At 38.1% G+C, this 23,737-nt stretch overlaps 1 protein-coding gene across 1 annotated transcript; it reads left to right on the forward strand.

Moving 5' to 3' along the window:
* Window positions 1-10,979: 10,979 nt before the first annotated feature.
* On the forward strand, window positions 10,980-22,911 carry LOC127420671 (leucine-rich repeat-containing protein 3B). The gene is made up of 2 exons (XM_051663121.1): window positions 10,980-11,124; window positions 19,213-22,911. The coding sequence occupies exon 2, from the start codon at window positions 19,356-19,358 to the stop codon at window positions 20,139-20,141; it is 786 nt and encodes a 261-aa protein (XP_051519081.1). The 5' UTR covers window positions 10,980-11,124; window positions 19,213-19,355; the 3' UTR covers window positions 20,142-22,911.
* Window positions 22,912-23,737: the final 826 nt, after the last annotated feature.

Below are 23,737 nucleotides of genomic sequence, written 5' to 3' on the forward strand. Positions count from 1 at the left end.
CCACTGGATGGAGGTGACTGAATTTAAATTATTCTCCAGAGTTTTTTCACATTCTTTGCTGTCAACCTCATTTAGCTCTCCATTCACCTGCGCTAAACACTGATGCTGTGTTCTAGCATAACAAACCACGTACAAATGACTGAATTCTCCTAATGACGAAAGAAAACAGAAGTCAATTGCTGAATTCAGAGATTAAAGGCCAAAACATACTCTGTGCAAGTACATGAATGCAGATGCTTCTAGTGATTTTGTGCATTGTTGCATTCCAAAATGTTTCAGACCACAAGTTATAACTCAAGGGAAGAAGTGTTGCATTCTCAACACTGCCACAAGGGGTGCTATAGCAGACATTAGTGTGAACTGCCCACTTCTATTGTGAGTTTACTCTTTCAAGTCAACTACTATCTTGGCGGAGTGACAGTTTAAAGAGAATATTGCTGAGAAAGTACGTTAAAGTCAATATATTTATACATGTAGCAACTTACCAAAATAATAACACATCCAGTTTAATGGCACAAACTCCATCGCCCCCTTGAGTACTGGGATTTGTTTAAGTTTGTTAGCACTCGGATCTGCGCACGTGTACTTGCGTAAAGTCCTGTATGTTTCTGGCCAAACAGTGAACAATTTATCATTCTTAAGCAGCTGAGTGTGTTCAGAATGATGTCCTGCTTTACTATACTGCTTTTGAAGTGCATAGTAGCCAATGTGTGATGAAGGAACGACAAACAATAAACTGTGATTTTTAACATCTTTTTCTAGACTAATTGGCCTACTACATTTTCCTAAATGTGCAGTATCCTCCTAAGACTCAAGTGTGACTGCTGTGTTTGTTTTCCAAAAAAAAGATTTTTTAAATAAATTGTTTTATGTTTTCAGGATTGTTGATTTATTCATGTTTTTGAGACATTACAGCTGATTTTCTGTAAAGCTGTTTTGGATGTGTATTGGCCAGTGCTGAAGCATTGAACCAATCAGAAATTAGCATCATTAATTCTGATTCAATGTAATGACCAGCATCATCCAATCACAACCATGTTAAAATAAAATTATACTTTATAAATCCTGAATCTATGTACTGATTATCATTGTCCCATGTCTGTCAAACATGTTGAGTGATCCAAACATCATCTGCAGCCTGAAACTGAACTTTTGGTTGGATTTTAGCACTGAATGCACTTAGCTGCATAGAAAGTTGTTGGATGCTCCCTTGCTCCCTATTTAGTGAACGACTTAACCTCCAGTGTGCTGTCTGTCTGCACTGGTCTCAGAAAAGTTAGAAATGCACTTTATTTTCATCCTAACTCCATGTAAAGCTTCTGAAACAACATGTTTCAGCTTTTGCATGAATACATTGATTCTCAATGCATAGTAAATATAGGATTTCTCATTAAAAAACTAGCGCTATTGTCCTCTACAGTGATCATTGTGTTTAACAGCCTGGCGTTTCGCCATAAATCACTCATATTTAAAAAATGGCAATTCGGATGAAACTAGAGACTCAAATCTTTTGACTCAAACAGGTTTCAATGTAAAAACGTAATGAGGTTTCTTACCAGATGTAGTTTTATTGGCATTTCTTCCAAAGACAAACTCCGCTGTGATCAGCACCGTGTTGTTTTGTCACATGACTCCGTGCATCAAAAGTTAAACCCTTTACTGACTGCACAGAGTGTTCTGAACTGAGATCAGTCGGTTTAAATGAAATAAAATTATGCATAGCGTTTAGTGAAGACAAAACACAGTGTCCTCGCAGAAGGACGCGGGGTCGCACAAGGGTATACAACCAGTTCACACTGCATACAATACTTAATAGCATTCGATTAGACCTTCTATGTCCAGTGTGACGAATGAACCAGAGACAAAGCCATATTTGATCAGACTGTAGTAAAAAAAAAAAATTCCAATAAAATTCATTCTTTGTACACAAAATAGTATACAAGATGAAATTTTCAAGATAATAACCGGATAGCACTGATCATTAGGCAACAATGTAGTACTGTACTAGTATATTGTTGCATACTGCACACTGTTTCGTATACTATAAAATAGTAAGCAGCATGTAGTATGCAATACACTAGTATTCCATTTCGAACTTAGCCTCAGTGGCTTAATCTTTGACTGGTGTCTTAAACATCTCGCCACATGTTCTGAAGGTGAGACAAAAGCATTAATTATTTGTGCTCTGAGTTCCATTTTAAGCGCAGCGGCGGCGGGGGGCCAATCAGCCTATGTCAGTGAGAGGAGACTGGAGCTTCCCGTAACTTCCTGCGTCTGACAAAAGTGTTAAATGTTCCGTAGTTCTCCAGCATCAAACGAGAGGAGAGAGAGATTAAACCAGCCATCTAACTGCAACATGAGCACACGACTATTTTTTGCTCTTTAGTAATGTCATCTATAGGAAAACCTCAATATTTTTGTATATGTAGCAGTGTTTGTATATTTAAGGATTAGTTCACCCAAAAATGAAAGTTCTCTCATCATTTACTCACCCTCATGCCATCCCAGATGTGTATGACTTTCTTTCTTCTGCAGAACACAAATGGAGATTTTTAGAAGAATATTTCAGCTCTGTAGGTCCATACAATGCAAGTGAATGGTGACCAGAACTTTAAAGCTCATAAAAGCCATAAAGGCTGCATAGAAGTGATCCATATGACTCCAGTGTTTATGATATGATAGGTGTGAGTGAAAAACAGATCAATATTTAAATCCTTTCTGCACTTGTGTAGCTTGCAGAGACCGTTTTGTTTGCCATTTTTGTTGATAATGCAGATCAAAATAGATTAAACTCACAGGAAGAGCTCTATAACATCATCCATTAGTGAGAGAGCTGTTTCCTGAGAGCAAGTAAGTCTTAACGTTTCTGAAGATCACCAATATGGGACAAAGAGGAGTTTTCTGGAGCCACGGTGAACTTTTACCCCCGTTCCATTAAGACAATCATTGTGAGAAAGACCATCATCATAAATAATACAGTATCATTAGGTCCAGTCATAACAACTCGAAGCAAAGAGATCATGTAGGAAGAATAATGAATCCGAATAATCTGAAGAGAACGCTAATGTTTTTTGAAGGTTCAAATTTGAGTTCATTTATTATGTTTATTAAAAACACTAGTGGGCAGCTTACAATTGCTTATTTTAAATCCTATATTTTGTGTATGTTTGGATATGTTACCATGCTACCATACTACTTATACTATTTTTATAGTAGTATAGTATGCACAGGCTACTGTGCATAGTAAGCAATTCTTTACGCATGTATGTTGTCGGATGCCTCATTTGTAAGTCGCGTTGTATAAAAGCATCTGCTAAATGATTAAACGTAAATGTGAACTGTTTTTGTTTCCAAGATGGAAAATAATTGGAAGTAACTCACTGAATTAAACATGCACCTTTACAAAAGTGTCGACATAATGATGTCATGTGAAAACAATGTTCTGTCATTTATACACTGCATACTGTTTCACATACTTAAAAAAATAAATAAAAATAGTATGCATTACATACTGTGCAGTATGCATTAAGCACACTAATATTCTATTCTAAACAGAGCCCTTGTCTTCTTCAGTGTTTCATTAATGGCTGATGGCAGAATGAGCAACACTTTTATCAGCAAATCTCGATCAGTGATGGTTCCAGCGGTTGATATATTCCGGGAGGTCAGATCTGTGACACCACTCATGTTCTGCATTGATCAGCGTGACCTTTAGCTGAGTTTAAAGGTCACATCAGAGCCACAGAGGATTATTGGAGATGATCAGAATAATTTAGGGGTTGATATCGGGTCAGGCGAGACCTGAAACATTTAAATCACTTTAAGGATGAAAATGCTCCATTGGAGAGGTTGCAAGCATCATGTAGAAATGGAGATGTAATAGGCAGAGCTATCAAACTGATCATTTTTATTGCTTCTATCAGAGGTGAGTGCATAACATGGACGAGAAGCACGTATTGAATCTCGAGAGAAGTATAATCATCAGGAATTCAGCCATTAAACACTCAGAGCACAGACACAGGTCTGAGACATCAGGATCAGTGCTCGATACAAACAATATGATCCAAGATGTCCAATTCAGAGTCTGTCACCAATCCCTCTTATTTTTCAACCGCCCCTGAAACAGATCATTCTGTTATCCAGTCAGTTCCCAAAATGGATACAATTATGTCCAACCATAAATTTGTTGTTGTTGTTAAATATTCTCTTTCACTTGAATATAGGACAAATTATGGAAGTAAAATGGGTTGCAAATGGCACTTCATACTGACTTAATTCAATGAGCGGCATTCAGTTGTCATTGCATATATATATATATATATATATATATATATATATATATATATATATATATACGGTTATTTTGCACTGCTAACCATATTTTGTGTAAAAGTGTCTTAACTTTTGGCTGTTTGATAAAAAAATAGTCACGAAGGAGATGTGAAATCATGGTTTATATTAGTCTATGTATTTCATTGGAAATTGAGATTAAGTTTGCTCAGTTGTATACTGTACATTTTGTTAAATGCAGTAGGTCATAGGTCATCCAGGTATTTCATGCATACTGAAAATTCACATACTGTAAAAAAAATAGTATGAGTAGTAGTATGGTGTAATGTGCAATGGGGGTAAAGGCCCCCCCCCCAAAGCACTTTTAATTTTACTTTCTACCAAAACAATAAAAAGCAACAAAAACTACCCCTTTAGCTCTTTCCTAAACACCTGTTTGTCTCTGTACAGCACAATTGTCTTGATCCATGAGATCATTGCGTGCAATGTCTGGCTTCGACGTTGCAAATTTATTTAGCTAATGAGAATCCCTTAAATTACCACATATATTTTGATATCAAATATTGGTAACACTTTCAATGAAGCATGTATTTATGCATTACAAGGGTATTCCTAATGCATAATACTGTATGCATAATAACATATAATAAACTTTCTTGTGACTTAAAATGTATTATTTACAGTACCAGTGCCTAACATTTAGTAGAGCTGTTTCCTCTGAGGCCAATGTTCATTTTAATGTGAGCAACTCTTTTACATCTAAAATAATGTTACGTGGTTACAAGAAGACATTGCTTTTGTCATTTGACTTAAAGTGGTACAAGACCACTCATAAGTTGTAGGAAGATGTTGTGCAGGTTTTGATCTCAAATAACGTCAAAATATGGAACTTACAATACATTATAACTACCGTATGAGACCTGCATTATAACTTAAAATAAATGTGGATAAAACGTGGTGTTGATCGTGTGTCATAATGCAGTGTACTCTTAAAAGTTATAACCATAAATAGGTAAGTATTATGTCATATTATAACTGTTGTTACAATTATTTATGAGACAATACAAAATATTATAAGGCATTATGCATATATTATAATGCATTAAAAATACCCTTATAATGCATTATAAATACAGGCTTCATAGAAAGTGTTACCAAAATATTTATTGTAATTTTTAGTTTTGTTCAAGGTGATTTAAATCAAAGGGTTTTCATTAACTGTCCAATAAGAGAAAGAATAGTGGGTGAGGTTGTGGGGGCTAAAGAAATGGTTTTTTAAGTGGTTATTTTGAATCATCATTATCTTTATTGGTTACTCAAAAAAGCATCTTGCTGTCTCTGAAGTGTTTGCATAAGTTGACAAATTTTGCCCCATAACTATTTTCCCAGTACCTACAGTATTTTCCCCAAGTGTGGGGTAAAAGTCCCTCTTGCCACCTTTTATTAAAAAATGTATTTTAATTAAAACAACCGTTATTATTTCTTTCCAAACATGTTATGTTTCTTCATCAATATAAAATAAAAAGCAACCAGTTCATATTTTTCTGCAACCAGTAAAAAAAAAGCCCACTTTCCTTAAAGGGCGCCCCAGTCGGGGCTTTAGCCCCATTGTGCCCTATATATTGTATGTGATGGGTCTATCAGAGATGCACGATGGTGTGTTTATATTACATTTAATTAGGCTAATTTACTCCCATTGAAAGACAATTAATTGCATGGACTATCTGAACTCTGTGACCCAATTTCAGCGGTGATTGTATTTGAGTGCCGTTAAAGACTGATGACCGGCCGCCCCTTGCACACGCCTGTGCAGCCCCATCACATACCTGCCTATTGGCTGCAAAATAATTAGTCACTTAGTATGCAAATTAACATTACAATGCATGACCTTTGAAAAGCAGGAATGTAAATGTCTTGTTCCAAATCAGTCCCTTTGTAAATTAACGAAGGATCCGTTTGTGTTTATTTGCGCTTCTTTTGTTTGTTTGTTTGTCAATCAAATGCAATGTATCAGTGCCACAGAGAATGGAGGAAAAATGTGAAATTACATGCTACACAGGCAACCTGCCAATTTGATTCTCGAAAATCATATCAAGCCATAATACTGCAGCTGCAGTGTAAGTGTGTCACGATAAACACGTTAACTGAGCTTCAAAACAGACTGAAAACGTGATGCTCTGACAAAGAGGTTTAAATGGCTGCAAGGTCCACGAAGCTTTCAATTATACCAGGATCTATACAATTTCTTTGTATTTTGTGCTTGAGCAAAATGACATTTTTTATGTATTATGTTTTGCCTTCAATATAGACCTCAAAACTGGCATTTGGCCCAGGTGATCGGGACTTCACTTCATTTGATGGTGGCGATGAATGTTTTGCTGCCATTCTGCTGTTTGATTAGCTTTAAAATGACTAATTGGCTACAGTGAGTGATATTTGGGTGGAATGAATGTTTCTCCGGTCTGACAGATGAGCTGCCTTTATCAGAGGCAGACAATGTTTGTCAAGGATGGCACAGATGATTGCTTGTTTTCTATAGTGGGCTGACACTGATTGAGTACTAAGACTTGAAGTGTATTAAACTCACTGCTAGCTGGTATTTACAGTAAAACTATCAAAACAGTTATTAATCCAATAAGCTGAAGCAATGATAATTGATCATGAGTAGTTACATATTAATTTATCATTAACTGCATAGTATAATATTAGAGGGAAAGTCAATTTGGCGTAACCTGGGGTTAAAAGAATAGTTTTGACTGAAATAAGTCAAACAAAGCCACTGTACGCCTTTAGATGGCTTGGAATATAGCGCTATATTTGTATGGGATAATTTTATAATTCTTTTTGTCCGTTTAGGAGCTTAATAGCTAGTGGTTACAATGGACTTTTCTTTTATGAAGTAAAAGAGCAGCCTGGTCGTTGCCTTTGTGTTCCCCTGGACTGCCCTGTTTGAGTCAGATTCAACAAGGAACGTACTGTCAGCTCAAATGTTCTAAAAAATAAAAAAGTGGCTGTTGTGAGCAGAATGCATGTAACATATATAAATAAATAAAAAACTTTATAAGAAATATCCACACCTTTCAAAAGTAGCCCATACAAAAAAGTACTGGACATTACCATTTAGGCCATTGTACTGACTGATTACCATCATCTACCATTGTATTACTGAATACGTTTACACGGACAGTTATACTCGTACTACCGCTGGTTTTTGCGTTGTCAATCTACAGCCTTCATTTGTTCAGTCTTAGTTACTGTCTTCAAGTATACGAGCTCTGCTTTGCTTCCCTTTCATCTTTATAAGCTCAGTGTAAAGCTTAATAATAACATTTAGACCTGGAGTCGTGAGTTTGAATCCAGGGTGTGCTGAGTGACTCCAGCCAGGTCTCCTAAGCAACCAAATGGCCCGGTTGCTAGGGAGGGTAGACTCACATGAGGTATCCTCCTTGTGGTCGCTATAATGTGGTTCCCGCTCTCGGCGGGGCGCGTGGTGAGTTGTGCATGGATGCCGCGGAGAATAGCGTGAAGCCTCCACACGCATGTCTCCGCGGAAACGCACTCAACAAGTCACGTGATAAGATGCGCGGATTGACGGTCTCAGACGAGGAGGCAACTGAGATTCGTCCTCCGCCACCCGGATTGAGGCGAGTCACAACGCCACCACGAGGACTTAGAGCGCATTGGGAATTGGGCATTCCAAATTGGGGAGAAAAGGGGAGTAACCCCCCCCCCCCCCCAAATAAAATAAATAAATAATAACATTTAGACTGAGGAGAGTTGCCATGAAGAAATAGACGATTAAAATATATATATATATATATATATATATATATATATAGTTTGTCTATATTTTCCTACAATTGCTGGTATTTAAGGTTTGTTATTGAACAGTTTGTCATCTGTACCTGTCCTTTGCTTCAGACTGCATATTCAATCAAATTCATGCCTCATTCTATGAAAGGAATCCACATGAGATCAGTAAAAGAAGCTGTTATAACCTCTCGAATATAACTGAAAGGAAGATATATGCAGCAGATAAAGTGTAATTTGTAACGTTTAATTGAAAACTCTTTTTGAATCGATCTAACAACAGCAACATTTTAACAAATGTTGCTGTTGCTCTTCTTCTCTGCTTTGTGTTGCTTTTGACTTCCGGGTTAAAAATACGTCACACGGCACCTCTGTTTATCAGAGCACCTGCTGAGTATACTACCGACCTTTCGCTAAGCTCCACACCCCTTGGTTACGGTTGCTCCCTCTGATAAGCCCTGCAGAACTCCTCATTGGAATGAATGGGAGATTGCCGTGAACGATGCGGTTTTTGGCAAAATATTCTCATAAACGTAATGGATCATATTTTTATGTGGGTTGGTATGAAGAGTGACACTGTAATGCATATTTATCTGAAGTTTTTTGTCAAATAAATTGTTAAATTACACAGTAATTTGACTGAAAACTGTGGAGACTATGAATCAGAATCAAGGTAAACGATTATTAGTCACTTGAAAAGATAAATAGCGATTCATTTAATAGCGAATGCACATCTTATAACATTAGCGTAAGTGAACAGAGCTGTTTATAACATCTCATTTTGGTGCTGTGAACTGTTTATTTACTATCGCTTTTATAACCATTTGAATCAATATATAAATGAATTAACGTTCAGTTATTAGCTTCAATTTACCTTGGAGTAAATGTAGGCGTCATTGCAGATGTTATATGTTCATTTGGGAATGAGGGCTGACACGGTTTAATCCATAACATGCTCTTCTCCAGATATATTTAAAGATGATTTTTTTTTTACAAGAAAGAAAAACATTGCGGGTATCCTCTCTGGGTAACTCATGTCACTATTACAAATGACCCGGCAACAATTTTATTTTTAATTATTTTGATGAAATCCTGCTTAAAAGTACTCAAACACACATTACTCCCGTACGCTCTCAATGGAAAATAGCAAACGCGTGTTAGAGTAATGGCGGCGGGGCAACGGACAGGATTGGTCAGAAGCTATTTTAAGGCGGGGCTTAGCGAAGGGTCAATTGTGGACCGACTGAAGTGTTTAAAGGTAGACGGAACCGATCTACAATCGTATAACCTTGGTCTGCTAGTTTGATTTCGCAAAAAAACGGTCTGGTACGATTTCAGTCGGACTAACGCGTTTATGTGGTATTTTAAAAAGACGAACTGTTGCTTTAATTCGACACAAATCAGATTTTTAAAGTGCATGTAAATGCACTCATTGTAAGGTTCCTCAAAGAACACTATTGTACTGCCATCAAGGTAGTGTCCAAAAACATAATATTAAAAAATTTTCCCCCATGACTTTATTAATTAATTTATTTTTGTAAGTAATGGGCTTTAAAACAACTCCCTTATCCAACTAAAATAAAACATAACCAGTGTTGGGTAAGTTACTCTAAAAAGTAATTATTTACTAACTACTAATTACATCTTCTACAGTGTAATTAGATGACTGTACTAATTACTCTGGCTGGAAAGTAACTGCATTACTTATTACAGATTACTTTCTAAAACCCTGATCAACCTCGACCAGATGAAAAATACAATGACAGACATGAAACTGTTCTTTTAATTCTTTCAAATAAATCATATAAAATCTAATAAATTATTCATGAACTGGCCAAAGAATTTAAAGGGGCGGCGTTAAATTAGAAAACATACATTTTAACATTAGACGTTAAATTTCAATTTTAAATTCACTATTGTTTTATATATAATTGTTCTTTAGTCTATACAGTATTTAACACAATTACATCAGAAGTAACTGTAATTAAATTACTTAAAATTAAGAGTAATCCCTTACTTTACTTCCCCCCAATGAAAATGTAATTTAATTACAGTAATTAATTACTTAGTAATGCTTTACACCCAACACAGAGTATAACCATGTTTTGTTTTTGTTTTTTAGACAGGTTTTTTGGGACATGAAACTTACTTTGAAGTATCATGTAAATGTCATACTGAATTAATAAGTAATCATTCAGTACCCTTGTTTATAACAAAGTAGACTACCAACCATGGTATTGCATCTGATACACTTTACCATGGTAATGCTATAGTACTTTTGTAAGGGTCACCAGAGCACTTGAGCACATCTTTATAAACGTGTTTCAAGGTAGAGTTACCCAGTCATACATTCTGACCAATTTAAGGCGATAAATGAGACAAAGAGGGCTTGTGTCACCCGGGTAACACACACCGAGCAGACGCGCGCTACCGCCTAGATTTGGGGCTTCCGAGTCATTTTTATCGAATCGGTTCTTTTGAACAATTCGTTTCAATGAACCGGTTCAAATCACAGCCCCGCCGATTCTTTTGAGTGATCACCCGAATGTGTTCTTAGAACTCCCCGGTTCATTTTTAATGTAAAAATCCTATTTGTCATAGTGTTTACGGTTAGATTGTGCCAAATGTTGTGTTATTAATGCAATATTTGTGTCAGCAACATAATATTATCCCACATGTTATTATTAAATATATCTATATTAACTATGCTCCATAATGTAAACAACATCTAAATAAAAATATCCCTTACAGTCGAGAGATTCACATCGCTTTGACTCAGCGAATCGGTTCGACCGAGTCATTCAAAAGAATCGCGAAGCGGAAATTACAACCACCACTACGAACCCTCGAACCCCTCCCAGTCAGTCACTCCAGAGCCTCTGGCCACGAACATCAGCCAACAATCTCCAACTATGTGAGAATGCATGTGAAAAGAGGCGCGCGAGCATCACGTCATATGTTTGCATGATTCTCTGAAGATGTCAGCTTCACGGATGCGGCGACTGATGAGTGTTTCTGTCGCAGGTAAGAAAACGCTTGTCGCCTGTTGCACATACACGCATTAAACAAACGTGTTAGAGACTGACGTGCATTCATCTGTTTCGTGTGTGTGCAACATCTACATGTTGCAAGCTGATATAACTGCAGGACTGTGCATGCAAAATCAAATAAGATGATTTGACATGCGTCAGTCTGTGTGGCTGCATTATTGCGCCCATTTCATATGGCATGCACCATATGACATTTCATTATTGTTTTTATTGTGCAATCTGTATTTGCAGCTTGGGTGGCTTATGCCTGATTTATCTAAAACCAGCCTGGCATGAACAACTTTGTGGTAGTTATTGATTAATCTTAGAGAATAAAGCCCAAATAATAATATTTACTGAATGTAGGCTCTGGTTCACAATGCACTAGGATGTGCAAAACATCAACTGTAATCTATATGAGCACTCATCATTGTTTAACAAGCAGACAAAAAGTTATTTCCAATATGCAAGTCCCTTATTTAGAAGTGCCTAGAACTGGCTTTGAGTGCATTGGATGCTGTCTGGTGTGCAGTTGCCTTTGATCACACAGAAAGGGTCAGAATTCATGTAAGAGGCAATAGGATTGGAATCAGGGGATCAAAGCTTTGATGTGACACTTATGTGATTGGACTGTTATTACGCTTGACCAATCTTTGTATTGTGCCATATAATCCTTTTAAACACCATACTTGACTCTTTACTATTTGCTGTGGCAAGATCCCCCCTTTTAGACTTAAAATGCATGTTTTGCATGCATTAAATGCACAAGTACCCCTCTGCTGTTGAACCACAAAAATATCAGTGCAGTTTATCCTTATCCTTATCTTGAAGTAGGATAGTTTAGCTATCTTTGTTGATAGAATATTCAGCCACAATACCCAAGCGTAATATTGCCACAGATTCAAAGTTATTAAATGAATGAATCATCGCAAAGTGCATTAAAGCTATTATGATTTCTTCCCCCAGCTTCATTATAGTCATATTATGGACTTTAATGTGTTTTGATGGTTATGGAAATGATGATAAAAGCTTCATGACTTGTGACCTAGATCCGTTTGATTGTCTGGACTGATGTGTTTTAATATTAAAACATGATGTCCGTCTGATAATGACTCTTGACTACATTTATATTGAACAATGTGTTTATCAATGTCAATAGCGTCTGTTACTGTAGGAGGGAGAACTCACTACATTTGTCTTGTTTCATCAGTTCGAATATCTAAACAAAATTGACTTAGAATGCATCTTGAATATAAGTCTATTTTATCTTGTTTTTTATTTTTATTTATCACCCGTTTTAAACATAAAACTCACTAAATGAATCATTTTAACAGATTTTTTTTTTTACATATTGTAAAAACCTGTTATTAGGGTAAGTTATCTTACAGTATACAGCAAAAAGCGTTATTATATTTAACAATTTGTGTACATTTCTAGTGAATTTTTAATTTTTTTTATTTTTAGCTGTAAAAGTATGAATTGCCTTTAGCTTTACAGTAAAATGTTCAATCACTTAAATATCCCATAATGCCTGAAATTGTATCTTTGTAGTTTTTTGCGGTAAAGTTCTGGCTGTTTTTTTTAACATACATTTTTATGTATTTTTAACAATAACAACAGCAACAACAAATACAGTTTAGGATTTTTGCAGGGTTGGTTTGCAAAAATTACACTAATTTACTACATTTCTTGAGATGGTTAAAGGCGGTCGCACACCGGACGAGAAGCATCACACCGCGTCGTGGCTAGGACACGGCACAGGTATTAAAAACGGGGCACGTCGATGAGGTTCACGTGGCAGACAGTACACACAAAAGTTAGCAAGGTTTTTTTATTTTTATTTTCTCCCCAATTTGGAATGCACAATTCCCAATGCGCTCTAAGTCCTCGTGGTGGCGTAGTGACTCGCCTCAATCTGGGTGGCGGAGGATGAATCTCAGTTGCCTCCGCGTCTGAGACCGTAAATCCACGCATCTTATCACGTGACTTGTTGAGCGCGTTACCGCGGAGACCTAGCACGTGTGGAGGCTTCACGCTATTCTCAGCGGCATCCACGCTCAGCTCACCACGCGCCCCACCGAGAGCGAGAACCACATTATAGCGACCACAAGGAGGTTACCACATGTGACTCTACCCTCCCTAGCAACCGGGCCAATTTGGTTGCTTAGGAGACCTGGCTGGAGTCACACACACACACACTATCACCCAAACTCACGACTCCAGGGGTGATAGTCAGCGTCAATACTCGCTGAGCTACCCAGGCCCCCAGGTTTTTCCCTTCTTAAAGAATGAACAAGGCTAGAGTAATAATATGTCCATTGATAATGATTTGGGTCAAATTTAATGGAAAATGTTCGAGTTGCGCTCCGTGGCACGGCAGAAATTTGAGCAGTCTCTGGAGTTGTAGGTGGGCGCCGCTGACAGATGCCGAGTGGCGGCGGCGGCGTGTGTACATTCATAGAAAACAATTGTTTCGAATTTTAGAACGTGCCATGTCGTCCATCAGACGTGTCCGGTGTGCAACCCACTTTAGAATACTATGTTTTTATTTGATATTTTTGTGGATACATTTACATTTACATTTAAGGTCCATGGAAAACAGGAAAAAAGACTGATTAAGAATACACTGTTAAAATATTAGTAATTTTAACAGAAAAAAAGTGTAAAGAGTGTTTTGCAAAAATTACATTGATTTACTACATATCTTGAGATGGTTTAGGATACTCTGTTTTAATGTGTTTTTTGATATATTTACATCTGTGATTTATCCAGAATTCTCATCCAAATTTCAGGAAGTAGTTTAGTGTTGACAGTATATGTGTATCATCATCACCTACTTATTTTACCTTTCCTGTGATGGCCTGCCAGTTGTAATAATCTGCACCAGAAAGCTGGCAGTGACAGAACCTTGAGATTTGTGTGAAGTGCCATCATATATCCCATGTGGCATATGCACTAACATTACATCAACCGGGCAGTCTCGATATGGGCCTGGGATTCAGTCCACACCGGTCCAAAAGAGCCTCAGGCAACACACACACACACACACACACACACACACTAGAGCAGTTCAGTGCTGCTCAGCTCTAGTGAACAGCCACACAGTCTCTGAGTACGGTTGTCTCAGGTTTGCACTCTGGGGATATTTATTTTTACATTACTCTATTCATTTATTTTGGATCAGTCTTTTTAGGGAATCTTATACAGCCTGATCACATGAAATATACGTGAACACTGCAGCATTTTTGCAAAACTGAAATTACGTGTTTCGTTTCACGTTTGGCTGCAGATTTCCCAGTGAAATGTCCAGCGGGGGGCACCAAAACTGAGCGAAATTAGGTTGTAATCAGACAAGGTTTTTAAGGTGAATTTTAGATGGAGGTTTTAATAAATAAAACATACCTCCCTAACCTAAAACTTCACCTTAAACCTAACCAATAGTGTCCAAAAAGAGAAATGAGAGTTTAACAAAACAGACATCCTTACCCTTAGCCAAAACCTAACCTTAACTGAGTGTTTTAAAATGCAAATTCAGAATAAAAAAAAGAATACACGTTAACTGAAGCAACCTTGTCATTTTGTGTCACTTCTAGGCTTTTGTGCATCTTTAGCTGGACTTGAACCGCAGCCATCGAGCTCAAAGTCCAACACTCTATTAGGTGAGATACCAAGCAAGCTAAAGACATAGGAATAAGTGTTTATATATAGGTGGGTCTGTAATACAAGTGTTAAAATTTTTCGTTTTTCAAATACGTTTTTATAAAGTCATAAACAGCAGTTGTACTCGTGATTTGTGTGAAAGTGAATAAAACGCACAGTTGTTGTAGCTCATTTCACCAGGAAACTGTAGAAAGCGGCACATAACAGTCAGTTTGCAAAAATGTGTATAGAGTAACGTTCATCCTATGAGACCAGGTTTCCATTTTCATTGTCCCATCATATATGTCTTGATAGATAAAATATGAATATCACAATTTTAAAGATGGAGTTCAAATTGGTTTTCTTAATGGCAATGAGATTGACATGGGGTGAATTTTAAATAATTTTACTATATTCTACTATCAGTACTTCTGAAATGAAAAAGTGTCAGTTTATTAAAGGAATATTCCGGGTTCAATACAAGTTAAGCTCAATCTATAATAATGTTGATTACCACAAAAAATTATTTTGACTTTGACTTTTCTTAAAAAAACAAAAATGGCAGCCAGGTCTCCTAAGCAACCAGATTGGCCCAGTTGCTAGGGAGAGTCACATGGGGTAACCTCCTCGTGGTCGCTATAATGTGGTTCGTTCCTGGTGGGGAGTGTGGTGAGTTGTGCGTGGTTGCCGCGGTGGACGGCGTGAAGCCTCCACACGCGCTATGTCTCCGTGGCAACGCGCTCAACAAGCCACGTGTTAAGATGCGCGGGTTGACGGTCTTAGACGCGGAAGCAACTGGGATTCGTCCTCCGCCACCCAGATTGAGGCGAATCACTACGCGACAACGAGGACTTAAAAGCACATTGGGAATTGGGCATTGGGCATGGGAAAAAAAAAAAAAAAAAAAGCAAAAATGGAGGTTACAGTGATGCACTTACAATGGAAGTCAATGGGGCCAATTTTGGAGGGTTTAAAGGCAGAAATGTGAAGCTCATAATTTTATAAAAAGCACACATTAATTCTTATGTTAAAACTCGTGTATTATTTCAGCTATAAAGTTGTTTAAATAATCGTTTTAGGGTTTACAGAGTTACATCGTCATGGCTAAAAAGTTGTAACTTGTGTAGAACTTTACCCAGAAAAGGTTAGTAAGTGATTTTATCACACTAAAATCATGTTAACACACATATTGTTTACATCTTGTGTCTATACTTTAAAAATATATTTTAAAGTTTTTTTTATTTTAACATTTACAGATTGGCCCCATTGACTTTCATTGTAAGTGCCTCACTGTAACACAGTTTTTTTCTTCTTTTTCTTTTCCTTTTTTTTTAGGCTCGAAATTCATTTTTGTGATAATCAATATTATGCTGCAAATGCTGTCGACTGAGCTCAACTTGTACTGAACCCAGAATATTCCTTTAACACGTTCCAGGTGTTTCCTCACTTTTTTTCTTCCTCTAATTGAAATGTTTAAAACAAAACATGTTTTCTTGAGAATATTGTTTTAATGGATAATCACTTTATAGATTTGTCATATGTCATTAATATCACTTTCCATCCTGTTAGTTTTTTGTAATATCCCTTTAACAACCAAAGCCAGGTTCTGAGTGACATCATCCTTCAATGTGACAACATTTCGGTGGGCAAATAGCATCTCATACATCAATACGTTTTAGTAATGGATCCGATATATTCTGTAATGTATGTTTGTCTCAATCCAAAACATTCCACTCCAAAAAACAAACAAAAAAATCAAAATGAACTTCAAGCTGACACCCTCATTAAAGCTAAGTTAGCTAACTTCCTGTCAATGTTCTTGCCATTGTGTAAATAATCAAGTTATAATTAATAAAGTGCCTGAGTTGGACCAGAGCATATATTCCTGAAGGTCTAGTTACTCTGGTATATGCTTTTAAAGAAATACTCACTTCAATTGCAAAACAAGCATATTAATTTGGTTAAAGGTTACTGATTTGAAAAGGTACTGCAGAACAGGAATGACCCAGGTAATGAAATTAAAGGTCCTGATGTGTTCGGTTCTATAAATGAACCTGTTTTAGTTCAGCTGAATCAGTCTGATGTTATATCCGTAAGGACTGTGTGTGTTAAATGGAGTGCTCTCAGATATGTGCTGGTGACATGAGGAGAATTCTGCATGCTTTTATCTCTCACCTCAGTTTAGTTGTTTACATCAAGCTATGATTGGCATCATCACGTATGTACGAACGAGGCATGTGCTCTGTGTTAATGTGTGTTATTTATAGCTCTTCCCCACACCGATTCACCGACCCCCTGCCTGAAATATACCAGGTTTCTGTAAGGTGACTTTAACTGTGTGCTCAATGAGGGTCTTTACTCAGCGCTGGGGAAGCGACTTTGAAACTGTACCTTCTTGAGCAACAAGCTACTGATAATGAAATGTTGTAAAATAGAATCAGAGCAGTATTTATCTGGCATAGAAACAATGACGATCTTAATTAGGGTGATTGATGGCAATCAGTTGAACAGAAAATTTTACATTAAATTCAACGAATACAACTCGAGTCGGAAAAATAGTGACAAACAGCAGCATTTAACTACATTTTTGCCTACTAACTGAACCAATGAATCTTAGATGAACAAATTCTTACTAAAATGAAAATGTTATTTACTCATCCTAATGTTGTTTTGAACCCGTGTGAACTATCCTTTTAAAGGTTCTATTATATTATATGAGATATCACTTAAGTAGGTGTCATTAAATCACACCAGTCTTGGTGACAGCACTATACTCTGTAAACAGCAAAAAAGAATTCGACTGGGGGCCTGGGTAGCTCAGCGAGTAAAGGCGATGACTACCACCCCTGGAGTTCACGAGTTTGAATCCAGGGTGTGCTGAGTGACTCCAGCCAGGTCTCCTAAGCAACCAAATTGGCCCGGTTGCTAGGGAGGGTAGAGTCACATTGGGTAACCTCCTCGTGGTTGCTATAATGTGGTTCTCGCTCTCGGTGGGGCACGTGGTGAGTTGTGTGTGGATGCCGCGGTGGATGGCGTGAAGCCTCCGCACACGCTAAGTCTCCGTGGCAACGTGCTCAACAAGCCACTGATAATATGCGCGGATTGATGGTCTCAGGCGCGATTGAGGAGAGTAACTACGCCACCACGAGGACTTAGAGTGCATTGGGATTTGGGCATGCCAAATTCGGGAGAAAAAGGGAAGAAAATCAACAAAAAAAATTAAATAAAAAATACGACTACGGCCTGTGATATTTTTTTTATTTATTTTTTTGCCAATCAGAAAACTGGCCAATAGGAAATGCTGTCTGCCTGTGAATTATTTTGCACATTCGGGTTTGCTTACATCAGGTTTGCTGTTGTTGAAAATTTGTCAAATGTCTGAAATTGTTTAGAAAATGTTAGTATTGGTGATACTTTTAGTTAGTTTCGCCACAACACCGTTTTCATGCATACCCTGAACATGTACTTTATTCTTTTACAGTTTACCTAACAATATATGACATCACAATTTTAACTGTAATTTAAAAAAATTACACGAATACAACATTTTTTATGACAAAATACATCTTAATAGTATTTAACTTGTCACAGTGTTACAATGACTTAAAGGAATAGTAAAAAAAAATAAAGAGTCAAATATATATATATATATATATATATATTATACACCGATCAGCCACAACATTAAAACCACCTGCCCAATATTGTGTAGGTCCCCCTCGTGCCGCCAGAACAGCGCCAACCCGCATCTCAGAATAGCATTCAGAGATTATATTCTTCTCACCACAATTGTACAGAGTGGTTATCTGAGTTACCGTAGACTTTGTCAGTTCAAACCAGTCTGGCCATTCTCTGTTGACCTCTCTCATCAACAAGACATTTCCATCCGCAGAACTGCCGCTCACTGGATGTTTTTTGTTTTTGGCACCATTCGGAGTAAATTCTAGAGACTGTTGTGTGTGAAAATCCCAGGAGATCAGCAGTTACAGAAATACTCAAACCAGCCCATCTGGTTCGAAATGACAAAGTCAATGGTAACTCAGATAACCACTCTGTACAATTGTGGTGAGAAGAATATCATCTCAGAATGCTATTCTGAGATGTGGGTGAAACACAAAACACTTTGTGAAACACAAAAGTAGATGTTAGGCAGAATAATAACCTCAGTCACCATACAATGACATTTTGCCTAAAATCCATGGAAAAGGAAAAGTCATGCAGGTTTGGAACATCATGGAACTATGATGACAGAATTGGAAATTTTGGGTGATATATCCCTTCATGTTTTTGGCATGGCACCCAAATAAACATGGTTTGCATGTTCCCTATGTTTCAATAGCATATTTGCTTCTTCATTGTCTGAGCTAATGATGGTAACAAGGTGTTATTTCAGGTCATAAATTAGCTTGTCGACTTGCGATCACTCTGTCTTCTTCCTCTACAGACTCAAACAGACGATGATAGTTGACACTTGCTTCTCTCCAGAGATCTACGGCTCTTGGTGACAGCTCTTCCCACTATGGGGCACTCATGAACGACCCAGGCGTCTGCTCGCTGCGGGCGGGAGTATGTTGACTGCCTGTCAGCATGACGCCGTTGGACTTGTGGCTGTCTCGCTCCATCCCCATGTGTCTGCTCCTACAGAGCCTGGTGCTCATGGTCCTGTGCTTTCCGTCTGCCAGCACCTGCCCCAAGGGCTGCACTTGCCAGCGTTCCGAAAGCCCCCCTCACGGGCTCAACGTCACCTGTAGCCTGTCACGTTTGAAGGAGATCCCACCTGATGTCCCACCAGACACTCAACTGTTACAACTAGACAGAAATCATATATCGCTGGTGCCTGATCGCATCTTCCACGGCTTGAGGATGCTCCGGAGGCTTAATCTATCCCATAATGCAGTGGAGACACTCGGGGAGGGGGCATTTATCGGTTTGGAGGGATCTCTTGAAGTGTTGGACCTGTCCCACAACCGCATTACTAGCGTGCACAAGGATGCATTTGCACGCTTAAAGGCGCGTGTGATTGTGGACAATAACCCTTGGCACTGTGACTGCGCCCTTCAGCAGGCACTTGGTGGCATGGCGCACAATCACGAGGCTGCCACACGTGTATTGTGCCGTAGTTCGGAGCTTAGGGACCAGGAGGGCCAGCCGTTTCTTGCAGTGGATGCGGACTTGTGCAACCTTGCGAAGCGGACCACCGACTACGCAATGTTGGTGACCATGTTCGGCTGGTTTGCTATGGTTATTTCATACGTTGTTTACTATGTACGGCAGAACCAGGAGGATGCAAGACGGCACCTTGAGTACCTGAAATCACTTCCGAGCAAACCCAAGAAACCGGATGAACCAGAGGACATCAGCACGGTTGTGTGATGTTGCAAAGTAAGGGGACTGTCAAACTGATTGTCGTTTAGGGCGACCAACCAAGTTACAATTCCAGAGACTAATTCTAGGATGTTGATAAATTGACACAAATCGTAAATGTCGTCTAACGCACTACACCTGTCTTCTCTTTTTCCAATGTGCTTTCCAGTTTCTGAGTATGTATTTAGAACACTTTGTGATACACTTCCAACCCTGTGTCCTTTTGAGTAAGTCTAGTTGGCATAAAAACAATCGCAAAGTTGTCCTTTAAAAGTGGTTAATACCCACCGTTCGTGTGAGAACCTTTCTTCAGGCATATTGACATGTAATTTTCTATTTAACTGTTCAGTTGAAACTGTTAACTATCAAGCAAGACACATCATAAAGAGCGCCAATTGCGCTAATGACCAGTACAGGTATTTTGAGAAATTACATCTCAGGTGCAAATGTTGATAGACTCCAATAATTTGTAAAAACCCTACAAATGTTTTGATGCCATAAAGTTTTGTAAGACAAATATTAATCACGGCATGTCAAAAATGCACATTAGCTTTGCGCACCAATCATCTTACGACCTTTAAAACAACGTAATAGACCCTTTATTAGCGAAATAATCTAAAACAAATTGCTACAGGTTTGATGCGGGACATTTTTTCCAACATTCAAAAACTACTATTGTGATCCTGTGCATTTTTATATGATTTCCGAAATCTTCATTAAATTGTGATCATTGAATCGTAGAGCACAACAGTGCTGATGTGGTGCGTGTCACGTGATTCTCGGAACAGTAGTTGAGGAATGTAGTCAATACCTCCACCCGAGTCTTTTGTCGGTGACGTTACTTGTGAGGCTCTTTGTCTATGTTGTACCTCACTATGCATAAAAAGGCTTGCTAGCCCTGTGCTAGTCATTTATCATGTAATCTACGAGATGGTTTCAGTGACTGATGTGTATTCATGACCAAAATTAACATTAAGCATTAAGTTCCACCCCTGGAACCAAACAGGCTCAACTTTTGACATCTGCAATGCCTCTCGAATTAAGAGGTAAATTATGTAATCAAACCAGTTGAGGGCTGTCGACTTCCCCCAGTGCTGTGAGCAGTTGCAGCAGTGCTGCCAGCACTCACTGATTTTATTGTATGTGTACAGTAATGTGCCAGGCTAGCTGTGAGCAGAAAATTACAGCTGTCACTCTGTTCCTGCCCACAATCTTAAAGCTGGCAGCCGAGTCCAGCAAAGCAAAGCCCCAGGAGGACCAGAGGAGAGACGGCAGGAGAAGAGAGAGGAAATGAAAAACAGGACATTGGTTTAGCTCAATCTGCATGGAAAGGAAATCAGGGTCCTTACAAAAAGTAGTGTGGTGGTACCATGGTATAGAAATGGTTTCAGATAGCAATACCATGGCACTGAATGGTTTTTATATACCTTGGTATTGACTTGGTTATTCAAGGTGCTTCAAAGAATGCCATAGTATTAACATGGTACATGCAAAAAAACATGGTATTATAATGGTAAACTTGGATATAACCATATATTCAGTTGTAAACTGTTGTACCATTACGATGGTACATGTTTAAAATACCATGTTAATTCCATGGTACCATGCCCCCCCCCCAAATTTTCTTTTTTTAGTTAGTGTCACTTCATCATTTGTGTTTAATCAAATGCATTTTTACAGAGCCTTTTTAACGATAATTAATTTCTAAGGTTGGTGTAGTAGTAATTATGACTTAATTATGACAGATATAACATTGGTTCATCAGAAACATTAGGAAAACCTTAGGGGAACATTTAAAAGATGCTTCAGAGTCGACACAGCTTGTCATTTGCATAGGAAGGTACCTGAAATCCCTTTAAAGAATTGTGTTTGAATGTACTTATATAGTCTGTTGCCTTGTCTAACTGCGCTTGTTCTACACGTTTTATTGTGCTGCAGACGAAAGAGCTGTTTACAATTCTGAATCCACAGAAAGACACGCTGTAGCCAAGGACACGGGGAGAGATTTTTAAGTGCCTGAAATACTCGTCTATCAGTCTCTCATTCTTCCAGATACCAGTAAATTTGCTTTGAAACATTTCATTTAGTCTTGCCTAACTCACGTCTACCGGCCCTGAAACAGGACACGACTTTATTGCACAAAGATAAAGGACAAACTGTTGAAGATAGTATTGGAAAAATTTTTGTTTTGTGTTTAAAGTGACACTGATATGTGAGGTTGCTATTACTGTAGTCCTAACGGCCTTTCACATGAGTCACATCAAGGCTTAAACGTACCTTTCGATACAAGCGTCAATCACCGCTTTGACCTCCACATTAAAACTGTTGTAGAAGGCTTCACGGAAGGGCAGTTTTCAGTAACAAAGGATGGAATGTACGCAATAGTGAAAATAGTCAAAGCAAATGATTATCATGTTATCATGTAGGTTACTTGGCTGGAAACTTGTCGCCTGGTTTGGACACAGTATAACATTTCTGATAGATGCTTTGCTCCATAAAGTTCAGAGCACTGTAATGTTGATGCGAATCATGTTAATGGGTCTTTCTGGAAAGTAAAGTGTAGGGCAAAGTTGCGGCATGTGTTTCTCATGTTATTTATGTTTGTATGTTTTTTAGGTAATTCCTTTATTTTTGTGTGCAATTTTTTGGCTTGGAAAACATGAAACTTTCAAAAAATTTACTTATTGTGAAGATGTAAAACTGGGTGGCAACTAATGGTACATCACATTGTAAAAGCATGATGTAGAGAAAATGAAATAAAAGATTCATGCACACTGTTCCTGATATAAATGAGTCTAGTATTTTTCCATCTTTTCCAAAAACCTATTGTGGAGTATATAGTTCATACAATACTGTGAAAATTCTCCTTGTCAATAAAAGTATTACTAAAATAGAATTATGTTTGCTTGACAAAGCCAACATATGGTTATTCTACAAAGTTGGTTTAGGGTTTTTCCAAAATCCCTAAATCGAGACCAAACTTTCTAATACTAAATTCTCCAACATCCACCAAACTTGGTACAGACCTTCAGGCTGTATGAGTACCCAGATGATGCACTTATTCAACCTTAAAAACGGAGTGTGGAATATTGGACACTTCATGCACTCAGCGCTTGTGGCTTGCTGTAGGTAGCGGAAGGGACGTAGGTACCTGTCCATGATGCTGGCCTGACAAAACGACTGTAAATAATGGAGCATGTAGCAACTGGCAAAACTTCAGTAAAGACAGCAGCTTACAAATGTAAGTTGAATGCTTTACCATCATCCCTCGCTCTGTGAATATCATTTGAGATATATGTGTTGAACTGAGGCTGGCTAACGCGCTAAAGCTATCAGCAACACGCATGTGTTTGAAACGTCACTTCCGTCAGCTGTTATATGGCGAATACTTCCGTGTAGTAAAAAGTGTTCCATTCATGACGATACTGCACTTTGAAAATGTATACACTGTAAGGCTGAGTGTATAGATATATTGCTAGTGTATAGTGCATCAGCTGGGACACAGCTTTTGTCTTTTTTAACTGATCGGACTTAGTTTTTGCACAGCGGACAATGAAAAATCCTATAGACTTACCTGTCTTCACCATACGCAAGTGTTGCGTCAA

Source organism: Myxocyprinus asiaticus, chromosome 30, assembly GCF_019703515.2.
Source record: "Myxocyprinus asiaticus isolate MX2 ecotype Aquarium Trade chromosome 30, UBuf_Myxa_2, whole genome shotgun sequence".
Taxonomy (NCBI): Eukaryota; Metazoa; Chordata; class Actinopteri; order Cypriniformes; family Catostomidae; genus Myxocyprinus; species Myxocyprinus asiaticus.

What these genes read in the sequence shown, in the direction of transcription:
- LOC127420671 (XM_051663121.1), top strand. Translation starts at nt 19,356, where the DNA reads ATGACGCCGTTGGACTTGTGGCTGTCTCGCTCCATCCCCATGTGTCTG.